Below are 21,319 nucleotides of genomic sequence, written 5' to 3'. Positions count from 1 at the left end.
ATCCCCTTCACCAGCACTGAACTACTCCGTCTGAGGAAAAACACTGCTGATGCTTATATTTATTATGTATAATGTATATATTATTGTGTGTGTGTGTGTAGCAGCAGAAGAGAGTGTGGAAGGCTCGTGGGTGATGCGTAACGACACCATTCAGACTCCTGGAGGTCTGCAGACGCCACAGCTTACCTCCACGGTGCTGAGGGAAAACCCACGCCAAGCAGCAGAACACGTCCCTGACCAGGACTCTTCTGAGCCTGGCTCTGAACCCGACTACATTCACAAGTACACACCTGCTCTAAACACACACACACACACACACACACACACACACACTATTGATTAATTATTAAAGGATTATGGTTCACTCATCTATGTGTGTGTCTGTCTGTGTCTGTGTCTGTGTGTGTCAGTCAACAGATGCAGATGTCATGGCTGGACCAGCAGAAAATGGAGGAGGTGAACAGGAAAGAGAGAGGAGGAATGAACTACATGAAGGCACGGAGTGGAGGTGTACGGCAGCAAGTGTGAGTGCTGTTAGTTTTTCGTGTGTGTGCAGCCCAGCCTAGGTGTTCTCCTCACAGACCCACTTTAACCCGTAAACCCGCTGCTTTGTTTCAGACGAGGCTTAATGGAGGACGACGCTGAGCCCATCTTCGAGGATGTGATGATGTCATCGCGTGGACAGTTGGAAGACATGAACGAGGAGTTTGAGGACACCATGGTGATAGATCTGGTGAGAATTCATTGAGACATCATCACTTTGGATCTTTGGTTATGAGCAGATTTGGAATTTTTTTATTTATTTATTAATTTTTTTAAATGAATCTTTTCATCTCAGCCGCCGTCGAGAAACAGACGTGAGAGAGCCGAACTCAGACCGGACTTTTTTGACTCTACAGCAATTATAGAAGACGATTCGGTGAGTAAATTGTTTATTATAAATTAGAACCTTAGTGCCAGGAAAATATGCAGCTTACAGATGAGAAGGGTTTAACAGCAGAACATTTGTATTTAATATTAAATACTATACTTTATTTACACAAGAAGCTAATGAGTTTATTCCTCACCGTGACTTTACAGTTAAACTGCTCCTGTATTTAGCAATAACATTCTATTGTAATATTTTATGGTAATATTCTATGGTATGCGTTCACAGGGATTCGGTATGCAGATGTTTTGAAGCAGATGTGTAAATTTGGTGGAGAATCACAACCAGCGACATTCTTCAGTCACACGAAGCCGTGTTTTAAAAAATCACAACTTCAACAATATTTTCAAGCAAAAAAGACTGACGTGCTTTTGTGTGAGCCGCTCACACGTTTCCTCACGTTTCGTCACACAGGTGATGAGTGTTAGTGACGAGCACCATGTCACTGTTCAGCTACTCTGTTTTTGATATACGTATAACGTCCATTTCCTGTCCTCGTCAATTTAGTTTTTAAATCAAATCCTTTGTGTATTTGAGCACAGTTTAGATAAGACTGTGTGAATCGGTCGTGTACATACTGTATGTTTGTGTATGATCAGTGTTCTCATGTGGAGCTCCCCACACACACACACGCACACACACACACACACACACACACTGTGCACAGAGGAGAAATGTGGAATGTTCCAGATCCAGGTCGCAGTGTTTACACTCTAACTGCTCCGGTTTCCTCCACGCAGGATGTAAACGACTCGCCACTTTACAGTTCAGTACATTTCATCTGGATTTCCTCCCCGCTGAAGGATTCAGATTTAAAAAGAGACTTTCTGTGACTCGAGTCCCCGCTGTGTCACATTTACACGGTCCTGTGTGTCTTCGTTATGGGCCGGGATGCCGGGTCTCGGGTGTGTAAGTGCATCACGCTTCATTTGGACTCGATGTCGTGTCACTACAGAGTCAGACGCCTGGTTAGGACGGTGCCTATAGATCACACTACTGTTTTGCGCGTCACACATTCATTCCACATTTTTATCTTTAAATAAAGGTATTTAAAAATTATTTTCATTTCAGTAAATTTGACACAAAATCTAAGTGTTTGTTTTTTGCCTCCATGTTTTGCTGTTCTGTCCCCAGACTTTAAGCGTAAATCATTTACCTCCAGATCAGAATCTAATCTACGCTGTTTTTCATTTAGTTCCAAACTGAGTTCATGTTCAGTGAAAATGTAGAAACTGTGCATTAAAATTAAAATTCAGTGGGTTTTTACTTGTTCGGGGGGGAAACCTGGTTGGTATTTTCAGGAAGTTGTTCTGACCCCCTGCTCGGAGTATCGCTCGGATAGATTTTATGTAGACATCTACATTTAGTTTCAGTGTTGTTCAGTACAAACTAAATACATTTTAATAAAATGGATTATTCATAAACACACTGCTCCTCTGTGGCTTTTTATCTGATTCATCAAGAAAAACTGCAGGAATAAAGAGATTCTGAGGACTCAAAAATGTGTGGGAGTGTGTTCAGGTGAGAGAGAGGGTGTGTGTGAGAGAGAGTGTGCAGTTGAGAGAGTGGGTGTGTGTGAGCGAGAGAGCGAGAGCGTGTGTGCCATTGAGAGAGTGGGTGTGGGAGAGAGAGTGTGTGGGGGAGAGAGTGGGTGTGGGAGAGAATGTGCGGTTGAGAGAGTGTGTGTGGGAGAGAGAGAGTGTGTGGGAGAGAGAGAGAGAGTGTGTGGGAGAGAGAGTGTGTGGGAGAGAGAGAGAGAGAGTGTGTGGGAGAGAGAGAGAGAGAGTGTGTGGGAGAGAGAGAGAGAGAGTGTGTGGGAGAGAGAGAGTGGGTGTGGGAGAGAGAGAGTGTGGGGGAGAGAGAGGGTGTGGGAGAGAGTGTGCGGTGGAGAGAGTGGGTGTGGGAGAGAGAGTGTGTGCCGTTGAGAGAGTGTGTGGGGGAGAGAGTGTGCGGTGGAGAGAGTGGGTGTGGGAGAGAGAGTGTGTGCCGTTGAGAGAGTGTGTGGGGGAGAGAGAGGGTGTGGGAGAGAATGTGCGGTTGAGAGAGAGTGTGTGGGAGAGAGAGTGTGTGTGGGAGAGTGAGTGTGTGTGGGAGAGAGAGTGTGTGGGAGAGAGAGAGAGAGTGTGGGAGAGAGAGAGAGTGGGTGTGGGAGAGAGAGAGAGTGGGTGTGGGAGAGAGAGAGAGTGGGTGTGGGAGAGAGAGAGAGTGGGTGTGGGAGAGAGAGAGTGGGTGTGGGAGAGAGAGTGTGGGAGAGAGAGAGTGTGGGGGAGAGAGAGTGGGTGTGGGAGAGAGAGAGTGTGTGGGAGAGAGAGTGTGGGGGAGAGAGAGTGGGTGTGGGAGAGAGTGTGCGGTGGAGAGAGTGGTTGTGGGAGAGAGTGTGTGGGAGAGAGAGTGTGTGTGGGAGAGATTGCGGTGGAGAGAGTGGGTGTGGGAGAGAGAGTGTGTGTGGGAGAGAGAGAGTGTGTGGGAGAGAGAGTGTGTGTGGGAGAGAGAGTGTGTGGGAGAGAGAGAGAGTGTGTGGGAGAGAGAGAGAGTGTGTGTGGGAGAGAGAGAGTGTGTGTGTGGGAGAGAGAGAGTGTGTGTGGGAGAGAGAGAGTGTGGGTGGGAGAGAGTGTGGGTGGGAGAGAGTGTGGGAGAGAGAGAGTGTGGGAGAGAGAGAGTGTGGGAGAGAGAGAGGGTGTGGGAGAGAGAGAGTGGGTGTGGGAGAGAGAGTGGGTGTGTGGGGGAGAGAGAGTGGGTGTGGGAGAGAGAGTGGGTGTGTGGGGGAGAGAGAGTGGGTGTGGGAGAGAGAGTGGGTGTGTGGGGGAGAGAGAGTGGGTGTGGGGGAGAGAGAGTGGGTGTGGGAGAGAGAGAGAGTGTGGGAGAGAGAGAGAGTGTGTGGGGGAGAGAGAGTGGGTGGGGGAGAGAGAGTGGGTGTGTGGGGGAGAGAGAGTGGGTGTGTGGGGGAGAGAGAGTGGGTGTGGGGGAGAGAGAGTGGGTGTGGGGGAGAGAGAGTGGGTGTGGGAGAGAGAGAGAGTGTGGGAGAGAGAGAGAGTGTGTGGGGGAGAGAGAGTGGGTGTGGGAGAGAGAGAGAGTGTGGGAGAGAGAGAGAGTGTGTGGGAGAGAGAGAGAGTGTGTGGGGGAGAGAGAGTGGGTGGGGGAGAGAGAGAGAGTGGGAGAGAGAGAGAGAGAGTGTGTGGGAGAGAGAGAGAGTGGGTGGGGGAGAGAGAGTGGGTGTGGGAGAGAGAGTGGGTGTGTGGGGGAGAGAGAGTGGGTGTGTGGGGGAGAGAGAGTGGGTGTGTGGGGGAGAGAGAGTGTGTGTGGGGGAGAGAGAGTGGGTGTGGGGGAGAGAGAGTGGGTGTGGGAGAGAGAGAGAGTGGGTGTGGGAGAGAGTGGGTGTGTGGGAGAGAGAGTGTGGGGGAGAGAGAGTGTGCAGTTAGAGTTTGCGGTTGAGAGTGGGTGTGGAGAGAGTGCGGGTGGGAGAGTGTGTGGGAGAGAGAGAGTGTGTGGTAGAGAGAGAGTGTATGTGGGAGAGAGAGAGTGTGTGGGAGAGAGAGTGTGTGGGAGAGAGAGAGAGAGTGGGTGTGTGAGAGAGAGAGTGGGTGTGTGAGAGAGAGAGTGGGTGTGTGAGAGAGTGTGTGTGAGAGAGTGTGTGTGGGAGAGAGAGTGGGTGCGGTTGAGAGAGAGAGTGTGTGGGAGAGAGTGGGTGTGTGAGAGAGAGAGTGTGTGGGAGAGAGAGTGGGTGTGTGAGAGAGTGGGTGTGTGGGAGAGAGAGAGTGTGTGGGAGAGAGAGAGTGTGTGGGAGAGAGAGAGAGAGTGTGTGTGGGAGAGAGAGAGAGTGGGTGTGGGAGAGAGAGTGGGTGTGGGAGAGAGAGAGTGTGGGAGAGAGAGAGAGAGTGTGTGTGGGAGAGAGAGAGAGTGGGTGTGGGAGAGAGAGAGAGAGTGGGTGTGGGAGAGAGAGTGGGTGTGGGAGAGAGAGAGTGGGTGTGGGAGAGAGAGAGAGAGTGGGTGTGGGAGAGAGAGTGGGTGTGTGAGAGAGTGGGTGTGTGGGAGAGAGAGAGTGGGTGTGGGAGAGAGAGAGAGTGGGTGTGGGAGAGAGAGTGGGTGTGTGTGAGAGAGAGAGTGTGTGGGAGAGAGAGAGAGTGTGTGGGAGAGTGTGGGTGTGGGAGAGAGAGAGAGAGTGTGTGGGAGAGTGTGGGTGTGGGAGAGAGAGAGAGAGTGTGTGGGAGAGTGTGGGTGTGGGAGAGAGAGAGAGAGTGTGTGGGAGAGTGTGGGTGTGGGAGAGAGAGAGAGTGGGTGTGGGAGAGAGAGAGAGAGTGTGTGTGGGAGAGAGAGAGAGTGTGTGTGGGAGAGAGAGTGGGTGTGGGAGAGAGAGAGAGAGTGTGTGTGGGAGAGAGAGAGAGTGGGTGTGTGTGAGAGAGAGAGAGTGGGTGTGTGTGAGAGAGAGAGTGTGTGGGAGAGAGAGAGAGTGTGTGGGAGAGTGTGGGTGTGGGAGAGAGTGGGTGTGTGTGAGAGAGAGTGTGTGGGAGAGTGTGGGTGTGGGAGAGAGTGGGTGTGTGTGAGAGAGTGTGTGGGAGAGTGTGGGTGTGGGAGAGAGTGGGTGTGTGTGAGAGAGAGTGTGTGGGAGAGTGTGGGTGTGGGAGAGAGTGGGTGTGTGTGGGGGTGTGTGTGTGAGAAAGAGAGAGTGTGTGTGTGAACACACACTAAAGCCCCATAGTGAAAGATGAGGAATGGAGACAGCTGAAGTCTGAGAGTTTACACAGATCACTAGCTATAAGACCAGAGACATGAATTAACAGTTTAAATGTATTTTTGTGTATTTTTCTTGTTATCTCTACAATATAAATAAAATACACTACACACTGCACAATCGTAATCATCTTTGTACATTATTATAAATAATGTTCATAAAGTGTAGAAAGTGTGATTTATGTTGTATTTACATGGAAGTAAAAAAAACCCCAGAAAGCTTAAAACAAGTGCAGGTAAGAGTTATAGTCAGTGGTGTGCTCTAACAGTTTTGGGATTGATGGGGGAACGCCTCGGGGCGTCCACTCTCGCCCCTTTGGTTTGCGTTAATAATTGAGCCTCTGGCCGAAGCAATCAGGATTAATCCTGAAGTCCATGGTGTTAATGAAGCCAATAAGCAACAGAAAATGACTCTTCATGCACATGATGTCGTTATTTTCTAAACCAGGCCGGAGGTTTCAACACGTACTCTTAGCGATGATGATGTTACACAACTTAGCTTTGTGTTCTGGCTGGGTCCTGTGCGTACTAATCCCATTACTCTGAACACAGTCCGTCTTCAGCTCAATATACAAAACCCCAGATTTCCCTCAGGGCATGACTGATATGAGATTTTCATTTTAATTTGAAGGGACTTGTTGACGGCTCCACTCTTATGTCCTTTGCAGTGTCCTCCTCGCTCCTCACCTCGCTCCTCAGTGTCTCCTCGCTCCTCACCTCGCTCCTCAGTGTCCTCCTCAGTGTCTCCTCGCTCCTCACCTCACTCCTCAGTGTCCTCCTCGCTCCTCACCTCACTCCTCAGTGTCCTCCTCGCTCCTCACCTCACTCCTCAGTGTCCTCCTCGCTCCTCAGTGTCCTCCTCGCTCCTCACCTCACTCCTCAGTGTCCTCCTCGCTCCTCAGTGTCCTCCTCAGTGTCTCCTCGCTCCTCACCTCACTCCTCAGTGTCCTCCTCGCTCCTCAGTGTCCTCCTCAGTGTCTCCTCGCTCCTCACCTCACTCCTCAGTGTCCTCCTCGCTCCTCACCTCACTCCTCAGTGTCCTCCTCGCTCCTCACCTCACTCCTCAGTGTCCTCCTCGCTCCTCAGTGTCCTCCTCGCTCCTCACCTCACTCCTCAGTGTCCTCCTCGCTCCTCAGTGTCCTCCTCGCTCCTCAGTGTCCTCCTCGCTCCTCACCTCGCTCCTCACCTCACTCCTCAGTGTCCTCCTCGCTCCTCAGTGTCCTCCTCGCTCCTCAGTGTCCTCCTCGCTCCTCACCTCGCTCCTCACCTCACTCCTCAGTGTCCTCCTCGCTCCTCACCTCGCTCCTCACCTCACTCCTCAGTGTCCTCCTCAGTGTCTCCTCGCTCCTCACCTCACTCCTCAGTGTCCTCCTCGCTCCTCACCTCACTCCTCAGTGTCCTCCTCGCTCCTCACCTCACTCCTCAGTGTCCTCCTCGCTCCTCACCTCACTCCTCAGTGTCCTCCTCGCTCCTCACCTCACTCCTCAGTGTCCTCCTCGCTCCTCAGTGTCCTCCTTGCTCCTCAGTGTCCTCCTCGCTCCTCACCTCGCTCCTCAATGTTCTCCTCGCTCCTCAGTGTCCTCCTCGCTCCTCACCTCGCTCCTCACCTCACTCCTCAGTGTCCTCCTCGCTCCTCACCTCGCTTCTCAGTGTCTTCCTCGCTCCTCACCTCGCTCCTCAGTGTCCTCCTCGCTCCTCTGTATTCTCTTCGCTCCTCTGTGTTCTCGATCCTTTGTGTTCTAAATGCAAGACAGAAATTTGGAATCTTACCCACTGTTTCTGGTTTTGTCAGAAGATTCAATTATATATATATATATATATAATACAATACATGACATGGTCAGTAGAGGGTATATATATATATATTAATAGTGTGTATGTGTGTGTGTATATATATATATATATATATAACACAATACATGACATGGTCAGTAGAGAGAAGAAACCATTAGTGTGTGTTACTGTGTCCTGCACCCATCTTGTACAGACTACATGAGTAAATAATTTATTTATTTGAAATTAAACTAAAATTAATTGTTTAGTATTTCTATATTTGGAGTGTAGTGGTTAAGGTTGAGAGCATTTTGGTGAGTATGAGCGGTGGTGTATGTATTTGTTGTGTGTTTGTAATCGGGGCTTATTGAGTTAATGTCCGTTCATAACGGCGTTGTGTGTATGAGATAGATTTCACTGAGGCCCCTCCCACTCCTGCTCTCACGCCCCACCGGAATCGGGTTTATGTAACCAAGGAAACCGGTTCATCACGAAAGTCGCCCTTGTTCTCGCGAGAGTTGATGCAGGTGTCCGTGTTCACGCGAGAGTTGATGAATGTGTCCGTGTTCACGCGAGAGTTGATGAATGTGTCCGTGTTCACGCGAGAGTTGATGAATGTGTCCGTGTTCACGCGAGATTTGGCTACAGCGCCCCCTCCCTGTGCTAATGCGGAGAGAAGGGAGGAGAAGCGTTTAGCGCTAGCAGCTTTTTCAAACACAAACACATTTCAATATCGCGCTCTGAAGCTCTTTTTCCTCCTCAGAAGCGCGGAACGCAGGACAGGGACATTATTTACGTTTCTTTTCACTCGGAGAGTGTCACTGAAAGCGGCTGGAGGCCGCAGGAGCCGCGGGAAAGAAGCTGAGGGAAGAAAAGCGGCCTGTTTTGTTCCCGATCTCCGGAGCCGCAGCTCGCGCGCCCGGTCCAACACATCTCACCGTTTTTGTATTCTCTCTTTTCTCTCTTTATGCGGTGTTTCTTGTTTTTTTGTTTTTTGTTTTTTGTTTTTTTCTGTTTTGGAGATTTAATCGCATGCATTTTGTTCTCGTGTGTCCTGAGACCGAGTCTCCGGAGCTGCTGGTTAGCGAGCGGAACCGATTTTCGGCGCTTCGGGAGAACTTGAGGGAAAAGCGGCCTGTTTTGTTTTTGCAACAGCGGCGCCATGAACAATAACATACACCGGGTTTAACGAGCTCCTCTACTTCCGCTCTCCGGTGTGTACGGGACGACTACACTGGATTGTGGGAAATAATCCGGAGCTCTGTGTGTGAGAGGGAGAGAGTGTGTGTGTGTGTGTGTATGAGAGAGAGAGAGAGAGAGAGAGAGAGAGAGAGAGAGAAGTGAGTACACACAGGATCCGGAGATCCGGCTGTTTGAATTCGGGAGCTGCGGTTCTGCTGCACGCGCCGCCGTGTGACTTCCTGCGCTTTGAAAAAAAATCTCATGAGCCTGTAAACAAGCGGACTTTTTCCCCTGCACCTCATTTCGGATGTATTTGGGACGCTACCGGAGCGCGTGCACTGCATTTCTCCGGTGATGATGATTATTTTTGCGTATTTCCTGCCATGGAAGCGAGAGCGCGCGTGCACGGCGTAGCGGCTGTAACGGCGGTGAGCGTGCAGTGTGAGGAGGAGAGACGTTTCTGCGACATCACGCCGCACGTGTGAAGATTTTAATCCTGAACTGACCCTGTAACCTCGTGCATTAACTACGCGCTCGTGCACTTGCGCGATTATTAATTTTGAGCTCCTCAGCAGCGTTACAGCAGAGACTGTGTGTGTGTTTCCCACTGATCCTGACCCCCCCCCTCTCCCCCTGTGCGGACATGAACCCGGTAAACGCGACGGCTCTGTACGTGTCCGCGTGCCGCTCGGTGCTGCGCTGCGACCCCCGGGACCCGCAGGCTCTCTCCGAGCTCTACAAACTGCTGCCGTTCTTCAGACAGTCTCTGTCCTGCCTGGTGTGCGGTACGTTTACTTCCGGTCTGAACTCTGGTTTTAATTTAGGACCTTTTATTATTATTTCACACACTGCTCCTCGTGCTGGACACACCCCCATCACTACACTGCACCCGCCCTGCCTACACATCACTGCACACCTGTCTGTCTGTCTCCCTCTGTCTGTCTGTCTGTGTCTCTGTGTGTTTGTCTGTTTGTGTGTGTCTGTATCTGCCTCTGTGTGTGTGTATCTGTCTCTGTGTGTGTGTGTGTGTGTATCTGTGTGTTTGTGTATCTGTCTGTATATGTGTCTGTCTGTCTGTCTCTCCCTCCTCTCAGCTGTATTACTCACATTAACCCCACAGTGTTCAGATGTTGTTGCTTCTCATTTGCTTTTATTGTGATTATTATTCTGACCTTTGTGTTACACTGAGTGATAGCGCCACCTATCAGCTTATGTGTTATGTAGAGATGGAGCTCCAGCCTCTTTAAAATTGACCTGCTGTGTGTTTCTCCTGCAGGGAATTTGCTCCAGGATCCAATTGCTCCGACCAACTCCTCGTGCCAGCACTACGTCTGCAAAGCGTGCAAAGGTAAGAAGATGATGATGAAGCCGTCGTGCAGCTGGTGTAAAGACTACGAGCAGTTCGAGGAGAACAAGCAGCTGTGTATTCTGGTGGACTGCTACAGGAAGTTGTGTGAGTACATTGCAGGTTCACCTCTTGCTAAGCACATTTCCAGCGAAGTGGGCGGTGCCCCGGACATCCTGGCTCTGCTGACCGAGGGTCTCTCGTCGGACAAGGCGGGAGACGAGGGTTTCTTGCCGAACCCAACGCAGCACTCTCCTGCTCCCTCGAGCTCGGACACGCCTCCTGAAGAGCACCAGTCCCTGTGCTCCTCTGAGATCAAGCAGCAGCCGCCGAGCCCGCTGGGAGTAAACGGCCTACGGGACTGTAACGGGTTGAGCAACGTGGATGAGCTGCCGGCCGGCCTGCCCTCGCCTCACAGCAGCGTGGAGGTGGAGGTGGGCAGCGAGGCAGTGAAGCAGGAGAACTTCAGCAGTGAGATTCCAGTGTGCGAGGCCGTAGCGGCGGCCGGAGAGGAGCTCTGTGCCTCCAGCATGGACATGTGTGCATTTGACGAGGATATAAAACATGCAGGCGGAACTCTTTTACTGAGCGTGGAGGAGGTGCTTAGGACTCTGGAGCCTGATCCGGTTCCTCAGGTAGAATGTTCTGCTATTCTCCAGCCGAGCCTCGGAGCTTCAGGGAATATAAATGGACCCTTCGGATGTTCTGCTGCCTCGGCCGACGCTTCCCGACCGCTTCCCTCGCTTCCCCTCGACTCTGCAGGGGTGTTAGCTCCACAGTACCCTCATCACAATCCTCAGACGTCCTCCGGAATTTCCTGTTCCGCCATAACTCCCAGAGTTCCACGCTCGAATCGCAAACGCTCGCGTTCTGAAAGCGACAGTGAGAAGATCCAGCCCCTGCCCATCTCCACCATCATCAGAGGGCCGGCTCTCTGCGCCTCGGCGCCCGTTGCTATAAAGTGCGAACCTAAAACTCTGACGCTCACCACGCCCAACATGGCTGCCGTCCCGAACGGTGGAGGACTTCCCAAAGTGGGCAAAGCTCTGATCGTGCCCAACAAACCCATCAAAAAGAGCATTGAGCAGCACGGACCTAAAAAGGCGTACGCGAAGTCTAAACAGAGCGCCCCGAAAACGAAAGACAAGACGAAAGAGCGGCTGGTGAGTAATCCTCTGGCGCCGGGGAGTCCGACAAAGGTGGTGTACAAAAAACCGCAGGAGAAGAAAGGCTGTAAATGTGGCAGGGCCACCCAAAACCCAAGTGTTCTTACATGTCGGGGTCAGCGTTGCCCCTGCTACTCCAACCGCAAGGCCTGTCTGGACTGCATATGCCGTGGCTGCCAGAACTCCTACATGGCCAACGGCGAGAAGAAACTGGAAGCGTTTGCGGTGCCGGAGAAAGCCTTGGAGCAGACGAGGCTCACGCTGGGCATCAACCTCACCAGCATCGCCATGAAGAACGCCGGCAGCAGCGGGACTCCCGGCGCGCTGAACGTCACCTCGGCGGCAGGTTCGCCCATGGCCTCGTTCCTGGCAGCCGGGCCTCACGAGGACGAGGCGTTGGACATGAGGTTTGACTGTTGAGTCGTGCACAATGCTCTTATCATCGTGTGAACCCTTATTCCTTATTCCAGCCCGGCTCTCTCGCGCCCCGGAGACGAGCCAGCGGAGTCGTCAATAAGGCAGCTACTGTGATTCTGTTCCAGTTCATGTTATTGAATTAGTCATTGCTGAAGCCTGTGCCTATAAATCACTTGTAACACCTTTCTTTTTTTTTTATTTTATTTTATTTTATTGTCTTACACACTAGTGACTTGAGAGTCATGTTACTGTAAGTTTATGGAATTCTGTTTTTGTTTTTTCCCCCCATTTCAGTACAAGTGATCTATACGGCATGAACTTTAGCAAAGAGATGCCTGACCTCGTTGTTGAGGGTCATGTTATGTGGATTTGTGGATGATTTTCAGTTTGTAGGCTAGAAGACGAGACCTGTTGGATGAAATGGTACCTGCTACGTCAGTAGAGACTGGTTGTATTTATAAGCTTTTTTGTACACCGACTTATGAACCCCGATTTAAAAAGTACATTTTATGATATTTTTTAAGTTACATTAACAACATTTGCAGTATTTATTGGGCATCACTTAACATAGATTACAGGCCATCTAGGGCTTCATCGGGATTTCTACAGATGCAATTCACTGAGATGCAGTATGTTCGGTTTCTGTCTAAATTATGTTGCGGTCCTGTTTGTGCTAGTTTATGCTGTCTAAAACTGTTTTTTTTTTTTTTTTTTTCTTTTTTTTTTTCCTTTGGGCATTTAAATACCTGTAATATAAATGTAACATATTTCCACAAAAAAAACTGACTCGTGTCTTTTTTCTTTAACCAAATGAATGAAATTTTTTTTTTAATTATTAGTCTGGAGCTTTTTTATTTACTTATGGATTTGATGCTGTTCCATTTAATGACCACAAGTGGGCAGTAGAGGGACGGCAGCGAGGCAGTACCAGTCATGATTTCAGAATTAAGGTGAGATGTGACACGTCAACATTTATTATATCCAGGTGAAGAACATCACAGGACTTTAAACAGACTGAAAGATTTGTTCAGCCTAAAGTTTCTTAATAACTCACATTTTTATTCCTGTATACACATTACAAACTTGTGTGTGTCTTGCATTGCATTCAAGTTTTTGTCTACAACTACTAAACTGATCCTCTCTACAGAACGAACACTCCTGCCTTACACACATGTGGAACATCTGGTTTGTGGCTGTAGGCATGTGAGAGAGCGATAATGACCCTGATCATTACCTCATGACCTCGGTTCCTTTTTCTCTTACAGAGTGTACGAGTGGCGTGAGAGACTGAGCATGCTCAAATGTCTTGGATAAACACGGCCCTGAAGGCAAGTGACTCACGGGGAAAAGTCCCTGTGCAAGAAGTGCACACAGGTTTATCTGATATTTTAAAATGAACTGTTTTGAGTTAAATGTAAAACAATATGGCCTCACTGCTCCTCACATCCAACAGCTTTCCTTCTTGCGCAACTAAAGATAACGTGAGTGAAGTTGTGCAATTTAAACATGTTTAAAAACAACAACTGATTTCCTTTCGAGTTCAGGATTATAATGTGAATCATTTCATTTAAACAGTTCAGAAAACCCAAACTCCAGAGTTCACACCAGACTTTATTCAGTGTAAATTGAGTAAAAATTTGTTTTCATGTAGTAAAAATAAACAGTTGATTTCTCAGTTTAAACTTTTACAGTTCCTGATTTGGAGAAAAATCACTCGGCTCTCTCACACTAACTCTAACCCGCTCATTTTCAACATTTCTTTGGATTTATCCATAAATAAACAAACACACATCGATGCAGTGATGATGCTGAAGGCTCGTAAAGAAGTCTGAACTTTATATATTTCTGTAAAGTTGCTTTGTGACGACGTCCAGAGTTAAAAGTGCTACACAAATAAAATTGTATGCAAGTTGTCTTTATAGAAAAGTGTCAGAATGTAAAGAAGAAATCGGAGCTGATTTTATATAGAAGTTTCCTCACACTTGCCGGATCCATCGTTGAGGTCACTGAGGTCCAAACCTTGATATTTGTTTCTGAAGTGTATATTAAGTCATAAAATAATTACCTATTAATAACTCTTTGGTGCTGCAAAGATTGCACAATGCAAAGGAAACCGACCTTCTCAGGTGACTGCTTGCTTGAGTTGACCAATGAAATAGATTGGAGGCGGGGCTTGTGCTCCACTGTGCTGGACTATGATGATAAACCGGGCAGGACAGGCACTTGAATCCGCCGAAGTGTTCTGAGGTAACTAGAGAATTTTACCAGTCGTCTGCTTATAGTTCATCCCGACCTGGTCAGACATCACCTGGCACACACTTTATTAAACAGTGTCCATGCTTTTCTTTCATATCAGTGTATCTGTGTATGGTTGAGATGCATGTTAAAATGATGAGGTACCAACATGTATTTTTATTTTCATTACACGGTTATCTTAGCAGAGTCGGGAACATTTGCAAATAAATATCAATTTACCCCGTGTACTTTCTATACTGACCCAGACGAAGATGAAAAGACTGCATCAGATTTGGGAAGGGAAGCAAAAGGAGACAGGATGAGACAGAGAGAAAGAAAAAGAGAAGATGATGGAGAGGAGAGAGGAAGAGCGGGTACTACTCACTGCGCCCAGAATATGATCAGCATTATACACAAACTGACCTGATCTCAAACAATGTAGGCCTAATTACCACAGAGACAGATATGTTCTTTTCCTTTACAGTGAAGCCTATAGGTTCAATTTAATTTCATAAGTATAGTGTCATAATACAGTATAGTACAATTGTATAGATATCATTTAGTATAAAATACATTTTTCTTATCTTTCTGTACTGCTTGAGACACATTTTTATTATTCAAGCCTAAAATGATGCAAACTCGAACACAAAGATTAAATAAAGGTGTTTTTAATTTTACTCAATTATTTTTTACTACACGTCGGCAGGAGGCACAAAGAAAGAGACAGGAAGTGAATACAAATGGAGAGAGAGAGACGAAAGAGTAGAAGAGGATGAGAGAAAAACGAACAGAAAGATTGTTATGCTGAAGGCAGAGAGATAAGAAGAGAGGAGAAACAGGGAGGAGGTTAAAGAGAGCAGAGAGATAAAAAAAAGAGGCTGAGAGAAGAAGAAGGGCGCAGGAGAGACCACACAAGCAAAGCGATGCTGGAGACCAGGCTGAGGTGAGACACATTTCTACACGACTGTCACACGGTTTTAAAGCTATTATTATCCAACGTCTTAACATGCACGTACGTCGATCAGTCGATATTTTACCCCAAACCCCGCTCGCAAACTTACTTTTTGGACCTCAGTATTTTTGAAACCTGCGTACGGCCATGTCCTCAGGTCTTTGTGGTGTTTCTGAATTCATTCAACACTGAAGTTTTACAGACAGGAAATAACATCACAAATCACACATCACAATGTCACGCTGTCTGATGACGTCAGAGCAAAAACAGAAGCTCTGTGTCATGATTTAAAAGTTCGTCTCGTTCATTAAAGTTACGATATGAAGATGTACACAGCGCCGGGACTTCGCTCTCCGTCTGCCTGCAGGATTGAAAACATTTTGCAGGTCAGAACATCAGGTTTCACTGCGACCCGTCAGTTTTTATCCCAAACGACTTGCTGAGCGTTTTGTTTATTCTGTTCCTGCTTCCCGAGCAGACGCAATTCTGAGTCATCTCAGAGTCTTGGTGGGTTTCTGATTCCTGATTCCAGTGTTTGTTTGTTTGTTTGTTTGTTTGTTTGTTTGTTTGTTTTTTGCAGCAAATCAGTTGAGTGAAATTCAGCCGCATTTCAGAGATCATCAGTGCGCAGTAAGGTGAACTTGCTCAGCACACATATACAGATGATTAGATCTCTGGCAACGTTCCAAAGAGAGCTCGGTAAAAACAAGCCGAGTCCTGTCACTCACCTGATACACAGGAACCATTAAGCATGAAAGAACCTCCTGGTCCTGTAGCCTGTTGGACCTAGCTGACCAAGAAAGCACCAAAAAAGCTCGACTTCTCATCCATTTCAATGGTGCTTACGTTACTGACGGTTACGAACAGCCTGTCTCCGCCTCCGAGCTGGAAAAGCCCCGCCTGGTAGATGGAGTACAGTCCGAACTCAGCGTCCCGGGACCAGCAGGTCGTCCTGGCGTTCTTCATCAGGAGGATGGGCACCGGATAAGAACCCACTTTCTTATACACGTACTGCAGCATCGGCTTCCCCCTGGCCGCACCCTCGTCTTCCTCCCGTCCCTCTTCTTCTTCTTCTTCCTCTTCCTCTATGAGCGTGTGCTTGAAATACGTCTGAGAATAAACGTAGTAGAGTCCAGCCTGTGGCACCACCAGCTCTCCGTCGCTCAGTTCCACGTTCTGGAGGAAAGCCAAGCCTTTCTCGGATTCCCACGACTGGATTTTTTGGCCGTACACCTTCCTGTTGGAGGCACCTACGGCGGCAGGGCCAGAGAGAGAGAGGGATTATGGGGTTGGCTTGGCTAGAAAAGCACCATTGTTTCAAAGTTTGGCAGCACAGACGAAAGAGATGCACATTTCAAAAACCAGTCTCAAGTTGCACACCAGCCTTTTTTTCATTTTAGTCACAATCTACAGCAACAAAATTCAAACTGCGTTTTCTCAAGAGCATAGTTCATAGAGCTGTCAATACTTCATCTACACAAAAAGAAAATGTTTCAACTATCTCCACAGAGACGACTTACAGACACACAAGCGAGTGCCGTTTAAGGAATTCTGCGCTAGCCAGCGTCTTCCTGGACCGATGGTCTGCAATAAAAGTTCGTATTTGTGTGGACTTTGCTTCCAGTCAGTACGACAGTCTACAAAACCGTTCACCAGCTGAAAACCGTACTTGGACGATGATCATGTGATGGAACATTGACCCATTTTATTGTTGTATTTAATTAGGTTTTAATTGTGTCCAAGCAGACACAATCATTTTATTAGCAAAATAATGACGTTTTGCCTGAAATATGACATCAGTCTGAGTCTAACACTGCACAAGAGCTTTGTGAGATATTTGTTTAAGGCGTACCTCCAACGTCCTTGTCCGAGTCCGGTGTGTAACTGCCTGTAACATGAGCAGCGATCTTGGGCCGTGGGACAGCGTCCTGGTCCTGCATCACTAACGAGGGAAGAACTCGAGACACTTCATCTGGAAAAGCGGGACAGTTTTCACTTTAGTGTTCATGTCTCTTAATGAATTGAGTGTGTTATATCAACACACCACATTGAATCCACTTCAGAACTGAACACTGAACTGTGACCTCGAGACTAAAGTCTCACAGCGTTATCACACATCCAACACGAGAAAGGAATCCTTTATCTCCTACCTTTAACTGCGGAAGAGATTTCTTCCTGGTAGCGATTAGACATCGACTGTGGAGACACAACACTTTAAATTTAACATGAAATTCATTCAGACGTTGTCTGAGTTTTAAACTCCACAGACTGAATTCTGGCTCGGGTCTGATTCGTGGGTTTAATTCCTTTAGTTATTCAAAAACAAAACATTATATTAGATGTAAAAGAGTTCATTGTTGTTTCTGCCCTGGTGGAGGTGGAGGTTTTTACCTTCTCTATGAGGAAGTGGAGTTGTTGTGTGACCTGCCAGCAGGGATCGTCTTTTCCCTCCGAGCTGCTCGGGTCAGAACCTTTCAGTGCTCGCAGGTTCGAGCGCATCAGACATGACACACTGCTTTTGGAAAACGTCTCCTTCATCTGTTCATAAACAAAATGTTATTTCAGTGTGTGTGTGTGTGTGTCATTGTCATATAGACACGTTAGCAAATAAAAATGGTCCAGACTGAACGGGTCCCGGACACAGTGCATTAACCTGTAAAGCCCAAACGTGGTGTTGGCTTCGTTCCATTACAGTGTGTGAGCTTCTGTAAGAGCTCTGAGTGTTCAGTACTGTTCAGTGTTCAGTAGGAGGGAGATTAGACACTGACCTACTTTATAATTAAAGCATTTCTGTGTAATTCCCTCAGATCAGGAGAACCCTAAACCTCCACACTGCGTCTCCAGAGTCTCTCTGTCTACACTTTACAGTTTAAATGATTATTCTTAAGCTTTTCTTCTCTGTGAGAAATGAAAACAAATGATTGTGCATTAATTCTGCCCTCAGACTTCTGCACCCAGACTTCTGCACTTCACTGCGCAGCAAAATCTTTCACACAGCTCCTGACCAAACATGCTTTTAACGCAAATCTGTAAAATTTTTGTATTTTTACACGCACACGCGTTTTTGCGCCGTGTGTGTGTGTGCGCGCGCGCCCGTTTGTGTGTGTGTGTGTGTGTGTGTGTTTCTACAGAAACTTGCTGGAGCGATTCCAGAACAGAATTGAACAGATTTACCTTTGCATTTTCACAAAAATAAAAATTTCACCAGAAGTGAAAAATTTCACCAACTGCGCGAAAGTTTCGCCCGTGCGCGCAGGACAGAGTTTAACTCAGACCAAACCGGAGTGAAGTCTCTCTGTGTCTGTCTGTCTGTCTCTCTCTCTCCCTCTGTCTCTCTCTCTCTCTCTCCCTCTGTCTCTCTCTCTCTCCCTCTGTCTCTCTCTCTCTCTCCGTCTGTCTCTCTCTCTCCCTCTGTCTCTCTCTCTCCCTCTGTCTCTCTCTCTCTCTCTGTCTCTCTCTCTCTGCGCAGAACCCGGAGGTGTGCAGGTCGAATCCCGACTCTTACCGTGCTCAGAACATTGCTGAAGTAGATGAAGGTGACGGCCACGGCGATGGTCTGCAGGAGGATGGCGGCGAGCAGCAGGAGACCGATATACTGCATTGTGCGCGAGCTCGACATGATGACCGACAGCGCGAGACAAAAGCTCCAGCTCCGGTTCCTGATCTGTACATATGAAAAGAAAAACACCACAGCGAAGAGGAGGAGGAGCAGGAACATGCAAACACACCCAGAGAGAGAGAGAGAGAGAGAGAGAGAGAGGGAGAGAGAGAGAGAGAGAGAGGGAGAGAGAGAGAGAGAGAGAGAACGAACGAACGAACTGGTTCTTTCGGTTTCTGTGTTTGTGAAATCAGACTTTTTGTAAAAGTGAAATTAAAACTTTAGACTCAGGATCATCCAGAAATAAAAACTTCATGTTTTATTCAGAATTATTTATTTATTGTTTAAATTATTTTCTTCTCAAATCCAAATCTGGAAGAAATTCTGCAGGTTTTAGACAAACACTAACTTCACTTCACCCGCAGGAACAGTTTATAGTTCTAGTTTTGTTTTTTTGTTTTTTTTAAAAAACGCTCGAAGTAGAACATTTTCGGATCCATTCTTCAAGGATCAGATAAAGGTTCTTTACAGGTTCTTAGCTTCCAAAAGTGTTTCTGCTTGGAACTTTCTGATACTGAATCATCTGTTTTAAAGTTCCACACAGAACCATTTACAGTTCTCTCAGAGCAACAGCTGAAGAACCATTTATTTCTGTGTAGAACCTTTAGGAAGTCGTTCAGAAGTTGTGTGATTGATTGTATTTTGTAAGAATTCCCTGTGATGTTCTGGCCTCCAGGGTGAATTTCCTCCTCACACTCAGTATTCCTGGGACGTACTCCGAATCCACCAGCGCCCGCACTAGGATAGAGCTTACAGAAGAATGAACAAATGGAATAATTCCTGATGAAGAGCAGAACATAATCTCAGAACCTGTCTGGAACAAGTATGCTCTTCTGCACTAGTTTGAAGGTCTTAAGGAACATAAAAGGTTCCTCACGGGTTCCTTGGACAGTCTTAATGACATACAGTTCAGATAATCGCAGTAAGCCGTATCATTCTGTAAATGAAGTGAAACTAAACAGGAAACAGAGTTTCAAGAATGAGGAATAAGAATCTGAACCCAGCAATTGGTGGTAGGGCTCTACAGGTCAAAGAATGTTTATGTATAGATTACATTGATTTTAGTGATCACTGGACTTGTGCAGTGTTCCTTCAAGTCCAGTCCTCCTGAAGACCCCAAATCACTTTTCATGTTTCTCTCTAAAGTATTAGAACACAGAGAACGAGTTCTAGAACATGCAAAATACTACCCTCTCAGAGTTTAACAGTTCCTCAAGGGATCCTTTAGTGCCTGTGCTGTAGGTTCTGAACAGTGTTCTTTTTTTCAGTCGTGCATTTTCAAACATGAATCTGAAAATATGTTTTAAATGAAAACGAGATTTTTCCTGCAGTTTATCTGACATGGTTTGTGTTTTATTTGAGCGGAACCGTCAGGATGAATTTATCCGGAGTGTGTGTAGAACTCAATTCTCACATGTGTTTGTGATTTCTCCAGACTGTTGGGGAGTTGTGTTTGTACGGTTCCTCACTGGGGCGTCTGCAGGGACATGGAGCTCTTAGGAGAGATTTATTGAGCTATGCAATTCTCCTGCAGCAGCTTTACACGACAGGTTCTATTGAAACCCCTTAAATACTGAGACGGTCCACTTCTGAGTTTATATAGAGTTTATATAGTTTATATAGAGTTTATATAGATTTTTTTGGTTTATTTAGAGTTTATATCATTTGTGTAGTGTTTATAAAGAGTATATAAAGTTTATATAGAGTTTATATAGTTTATGTAGAGTTTATAAACAGATTAGATACAGTTTATATTTAGATTATATAGAGTTTATAAAGAGTTTATATAGACTTTATAAAGCGTTTATATAGAGATTATAAAGAGTTTATATAGACTTTATAAAGCGTTTATATAGAGTTTATAAAGCGTTTATATAGAGATTATAGAGTTTATATAGAGTTTATAAAGCGTTTATATAGAGATTATAGAGTTTATAAAGAGTTTATATAGAGTTTATAAAGCATTTATATAGAGTTTATAAAGCGTTTATATAGAGTTTATAAAGCGTTTATATAGAGATTATAAAGAGTTTATGTAGAGTTTATAAAGCGTTTATATAGAGATTATATAGAGTTTATAAAGAGTTTATATAGAGATTATATAGCGTTTATAAAGAGTTATATAGAGATTATATAGAGTTTATAAAGAGTTTATATAGAGATTATATAGAGTTTATAAAGAGTTTATAAAGAGTTTATATAGAGTTTATAAAGCGTTTATATAGAGATTATATAGAGTTTATAAAGAGTTTATAAAGCGTTTATATAGAGTTTATAAAGCGTTTATATAAAGATTATATAGAGTTTATAAAGAGTTTATATAGAGTTTATAAAGCGTTTATATAGAGTTTATATAGAGTTTATAAAGAGTTTATATAGAGATTATAAAGAGTTTATATAGAGATTATAAAGAGTTTATATAGAGTTTATAAAGCGTTTATATAGAGATTATATAGAGTTTATAAAGAGTTTATATAGAGTTTATAAAGCGTTTATATAGAGATTATATAGAGTTTATAAAGAGTTTATATAGAGATTATAAAGAGTTTATATAGAGATTATAAAGCATTTATATAGAGTTTATAAAGCGTTTATATAGAGATTATATAGAGTTTATAAAGAGTTTATATAGAGTTTATAAAGCGTTTATATAGAGATTATATAGAGTTTATAAAGCGTTTATATAGAGTTTATATAGAGTTTATAAAGCGTTTATATAGAGATTATATAGAGTTTATAAAGAGTTTATATAGAGTTTATAAAGCGTTTATATAGAGTTTATAAAGCGTTTATATAGAGATTATATAGAGTTTATATAGAGTTTATAAAGCGTTTATATAGAGATTATATAGAGCGGCGATAGAGATCCGATAAGCGGCGTTTTTAATCACACTTGCAGACACTAAGTTAATGTACAAATGCGTTCTTGTAAAAT

General features: G+C 45.8%; 3 protein-coding genes across 5 annotated transcripts in view; 2 read left to right on the top strand and 1 right to left on the bottom strand.

Moving 5' to 3' along the window:
- Window positions 1-2,354, top strand: part of stag1b (stromal antigen 1b) — a 39,406-nt gene extending 37,052 nt beyond the window's left edge. For 2 of the 3 annotated variants that reach the window (XM_017462596.3, XM_017462595.3), the window contains exons 30-34: window positions 102-282; window positions 411-524; window positions 619-733; window positions 839-919; window positions 1,157-2,354. In XM_017462596.3, the coding sequence (XP_017318085.1) occupies window positions 102-282; window positions 411-524; window positions 619-733; window positions 839-919; window positions 1,157-1,180 (515 nt within the window). In that variant the 3' untranslated portion in view covers window positions 1,181-2,354. The remainder of the gene's footprint in view (window positions 1-101; window positions 283-410; window positions 525-618; window positions 734-838; window positions 920-1,156) is intronic. The other variant, XM_017462597.3, reaches the window with a different exon arrangement.
- A 5,724-nt stretch (window positions 2,355-8,078) lies between these two features.
- msl2b (MSL complex subunit 2b) lies at window positions 8,079-12,340 on the top strand. The gene is made up of 2 exons (XM_017462598.3): window positions 8,079-9,396; window positions 9,888-12,340. Exons 1-2 carry the CDS (start codon window positions 9,255-9,257, stop codon window positions 11,540-11,542), a joined length of 1,797 nt encoding a protein of 598 aa, XP_017318087.1. The 5' UTR covers window positions 8,079-9,254; the 3' UTR covers window positions 11,543-12,340.
- Window positions 12,341-13,132: 792 nt separating this feature from the next.
- tnfsf10 (TNF superfamily member 10) lies at window positions 13,133-18,437 on the bottom strand. The gene is made up of 5 exons (XM_017462608.2): window positions 18,232-18,437; window positions 17,118-17,264; window positions 16,877-16,922; window positions 16,579-16,698; window positions 13,133-15,976 (listed from the first exon to the last, which is right to left on the bottom strand). Exons 1-5 carry the CDS (start codon window positions 18,343-18,345, stop codon window positions 15,513-15,515), a joined length of 891 nt encoding a protein of 296 aa, XP_017318097.1. The 5' UTR covers window positions 18,346-18,437; the 3' UTR covers window positions 13,133-15,512.
- Between the last annotated feature and the right edge of the window lie 2,882 nt (window positions 18,438-21,319).

The sequence above is a fragment of the Ictalurus punctatus genome, chromosome 23, assembly GCF_001660625.3.
Source record: "Ictalurus punctatus breed USDA103 chromosome 23, Coco_2.0, whole genome shotgun sequence".
Taxonomy (NCBI): Eukaryota; Metazoa; Chordata; class Actinopteri; order Siluriformes; family Ictaluridae; genus Ictalurus; species Ictalurus punctatus.
The sequence above is the reverse complement of the archived record's forward strand: the minus strand, read 5'-3'. Positions and strand labels throughout refer to the sequence as shown.

Coding starts and splice junctions, on each gene's coding strand:
- tnfsf10 (XM_017462608.2), bottom strand. CDS start 18,345: ATGTCGAGCTCGCGCACAATGCAGTATATCGGTCTCCTGCTGCTCGCC. Junction 16,699..16,876: donor AATCTCTTCCGCAGTTAAAG/GTAGGAGATAAA, acceptor CCGCTTTTCCAG/ATGAAGTGTCTCGAGTTCTT. Junction 15,977..16,578: donor CTCGGACAAGGACGTTGGAG/GTACGCCTTAAA, acceptor CTGCCGCCGTAG/GTGCCTCCAACAGGAAGGTG.
- msl2b (XM_017462598.3), top strand. CDS start 9,255: ATGAACCCGGTAAACGCGACGGCTCTGTACGTGTCCGCGTGCCGCTCG. Junction 9,397..9,887: donor TCTGTCCTGCCTGGTGTGCG/GTACGTTTACTT, acceptor TTTCTCCTGCAG/GGAATTTGCTCCAGGATCCA.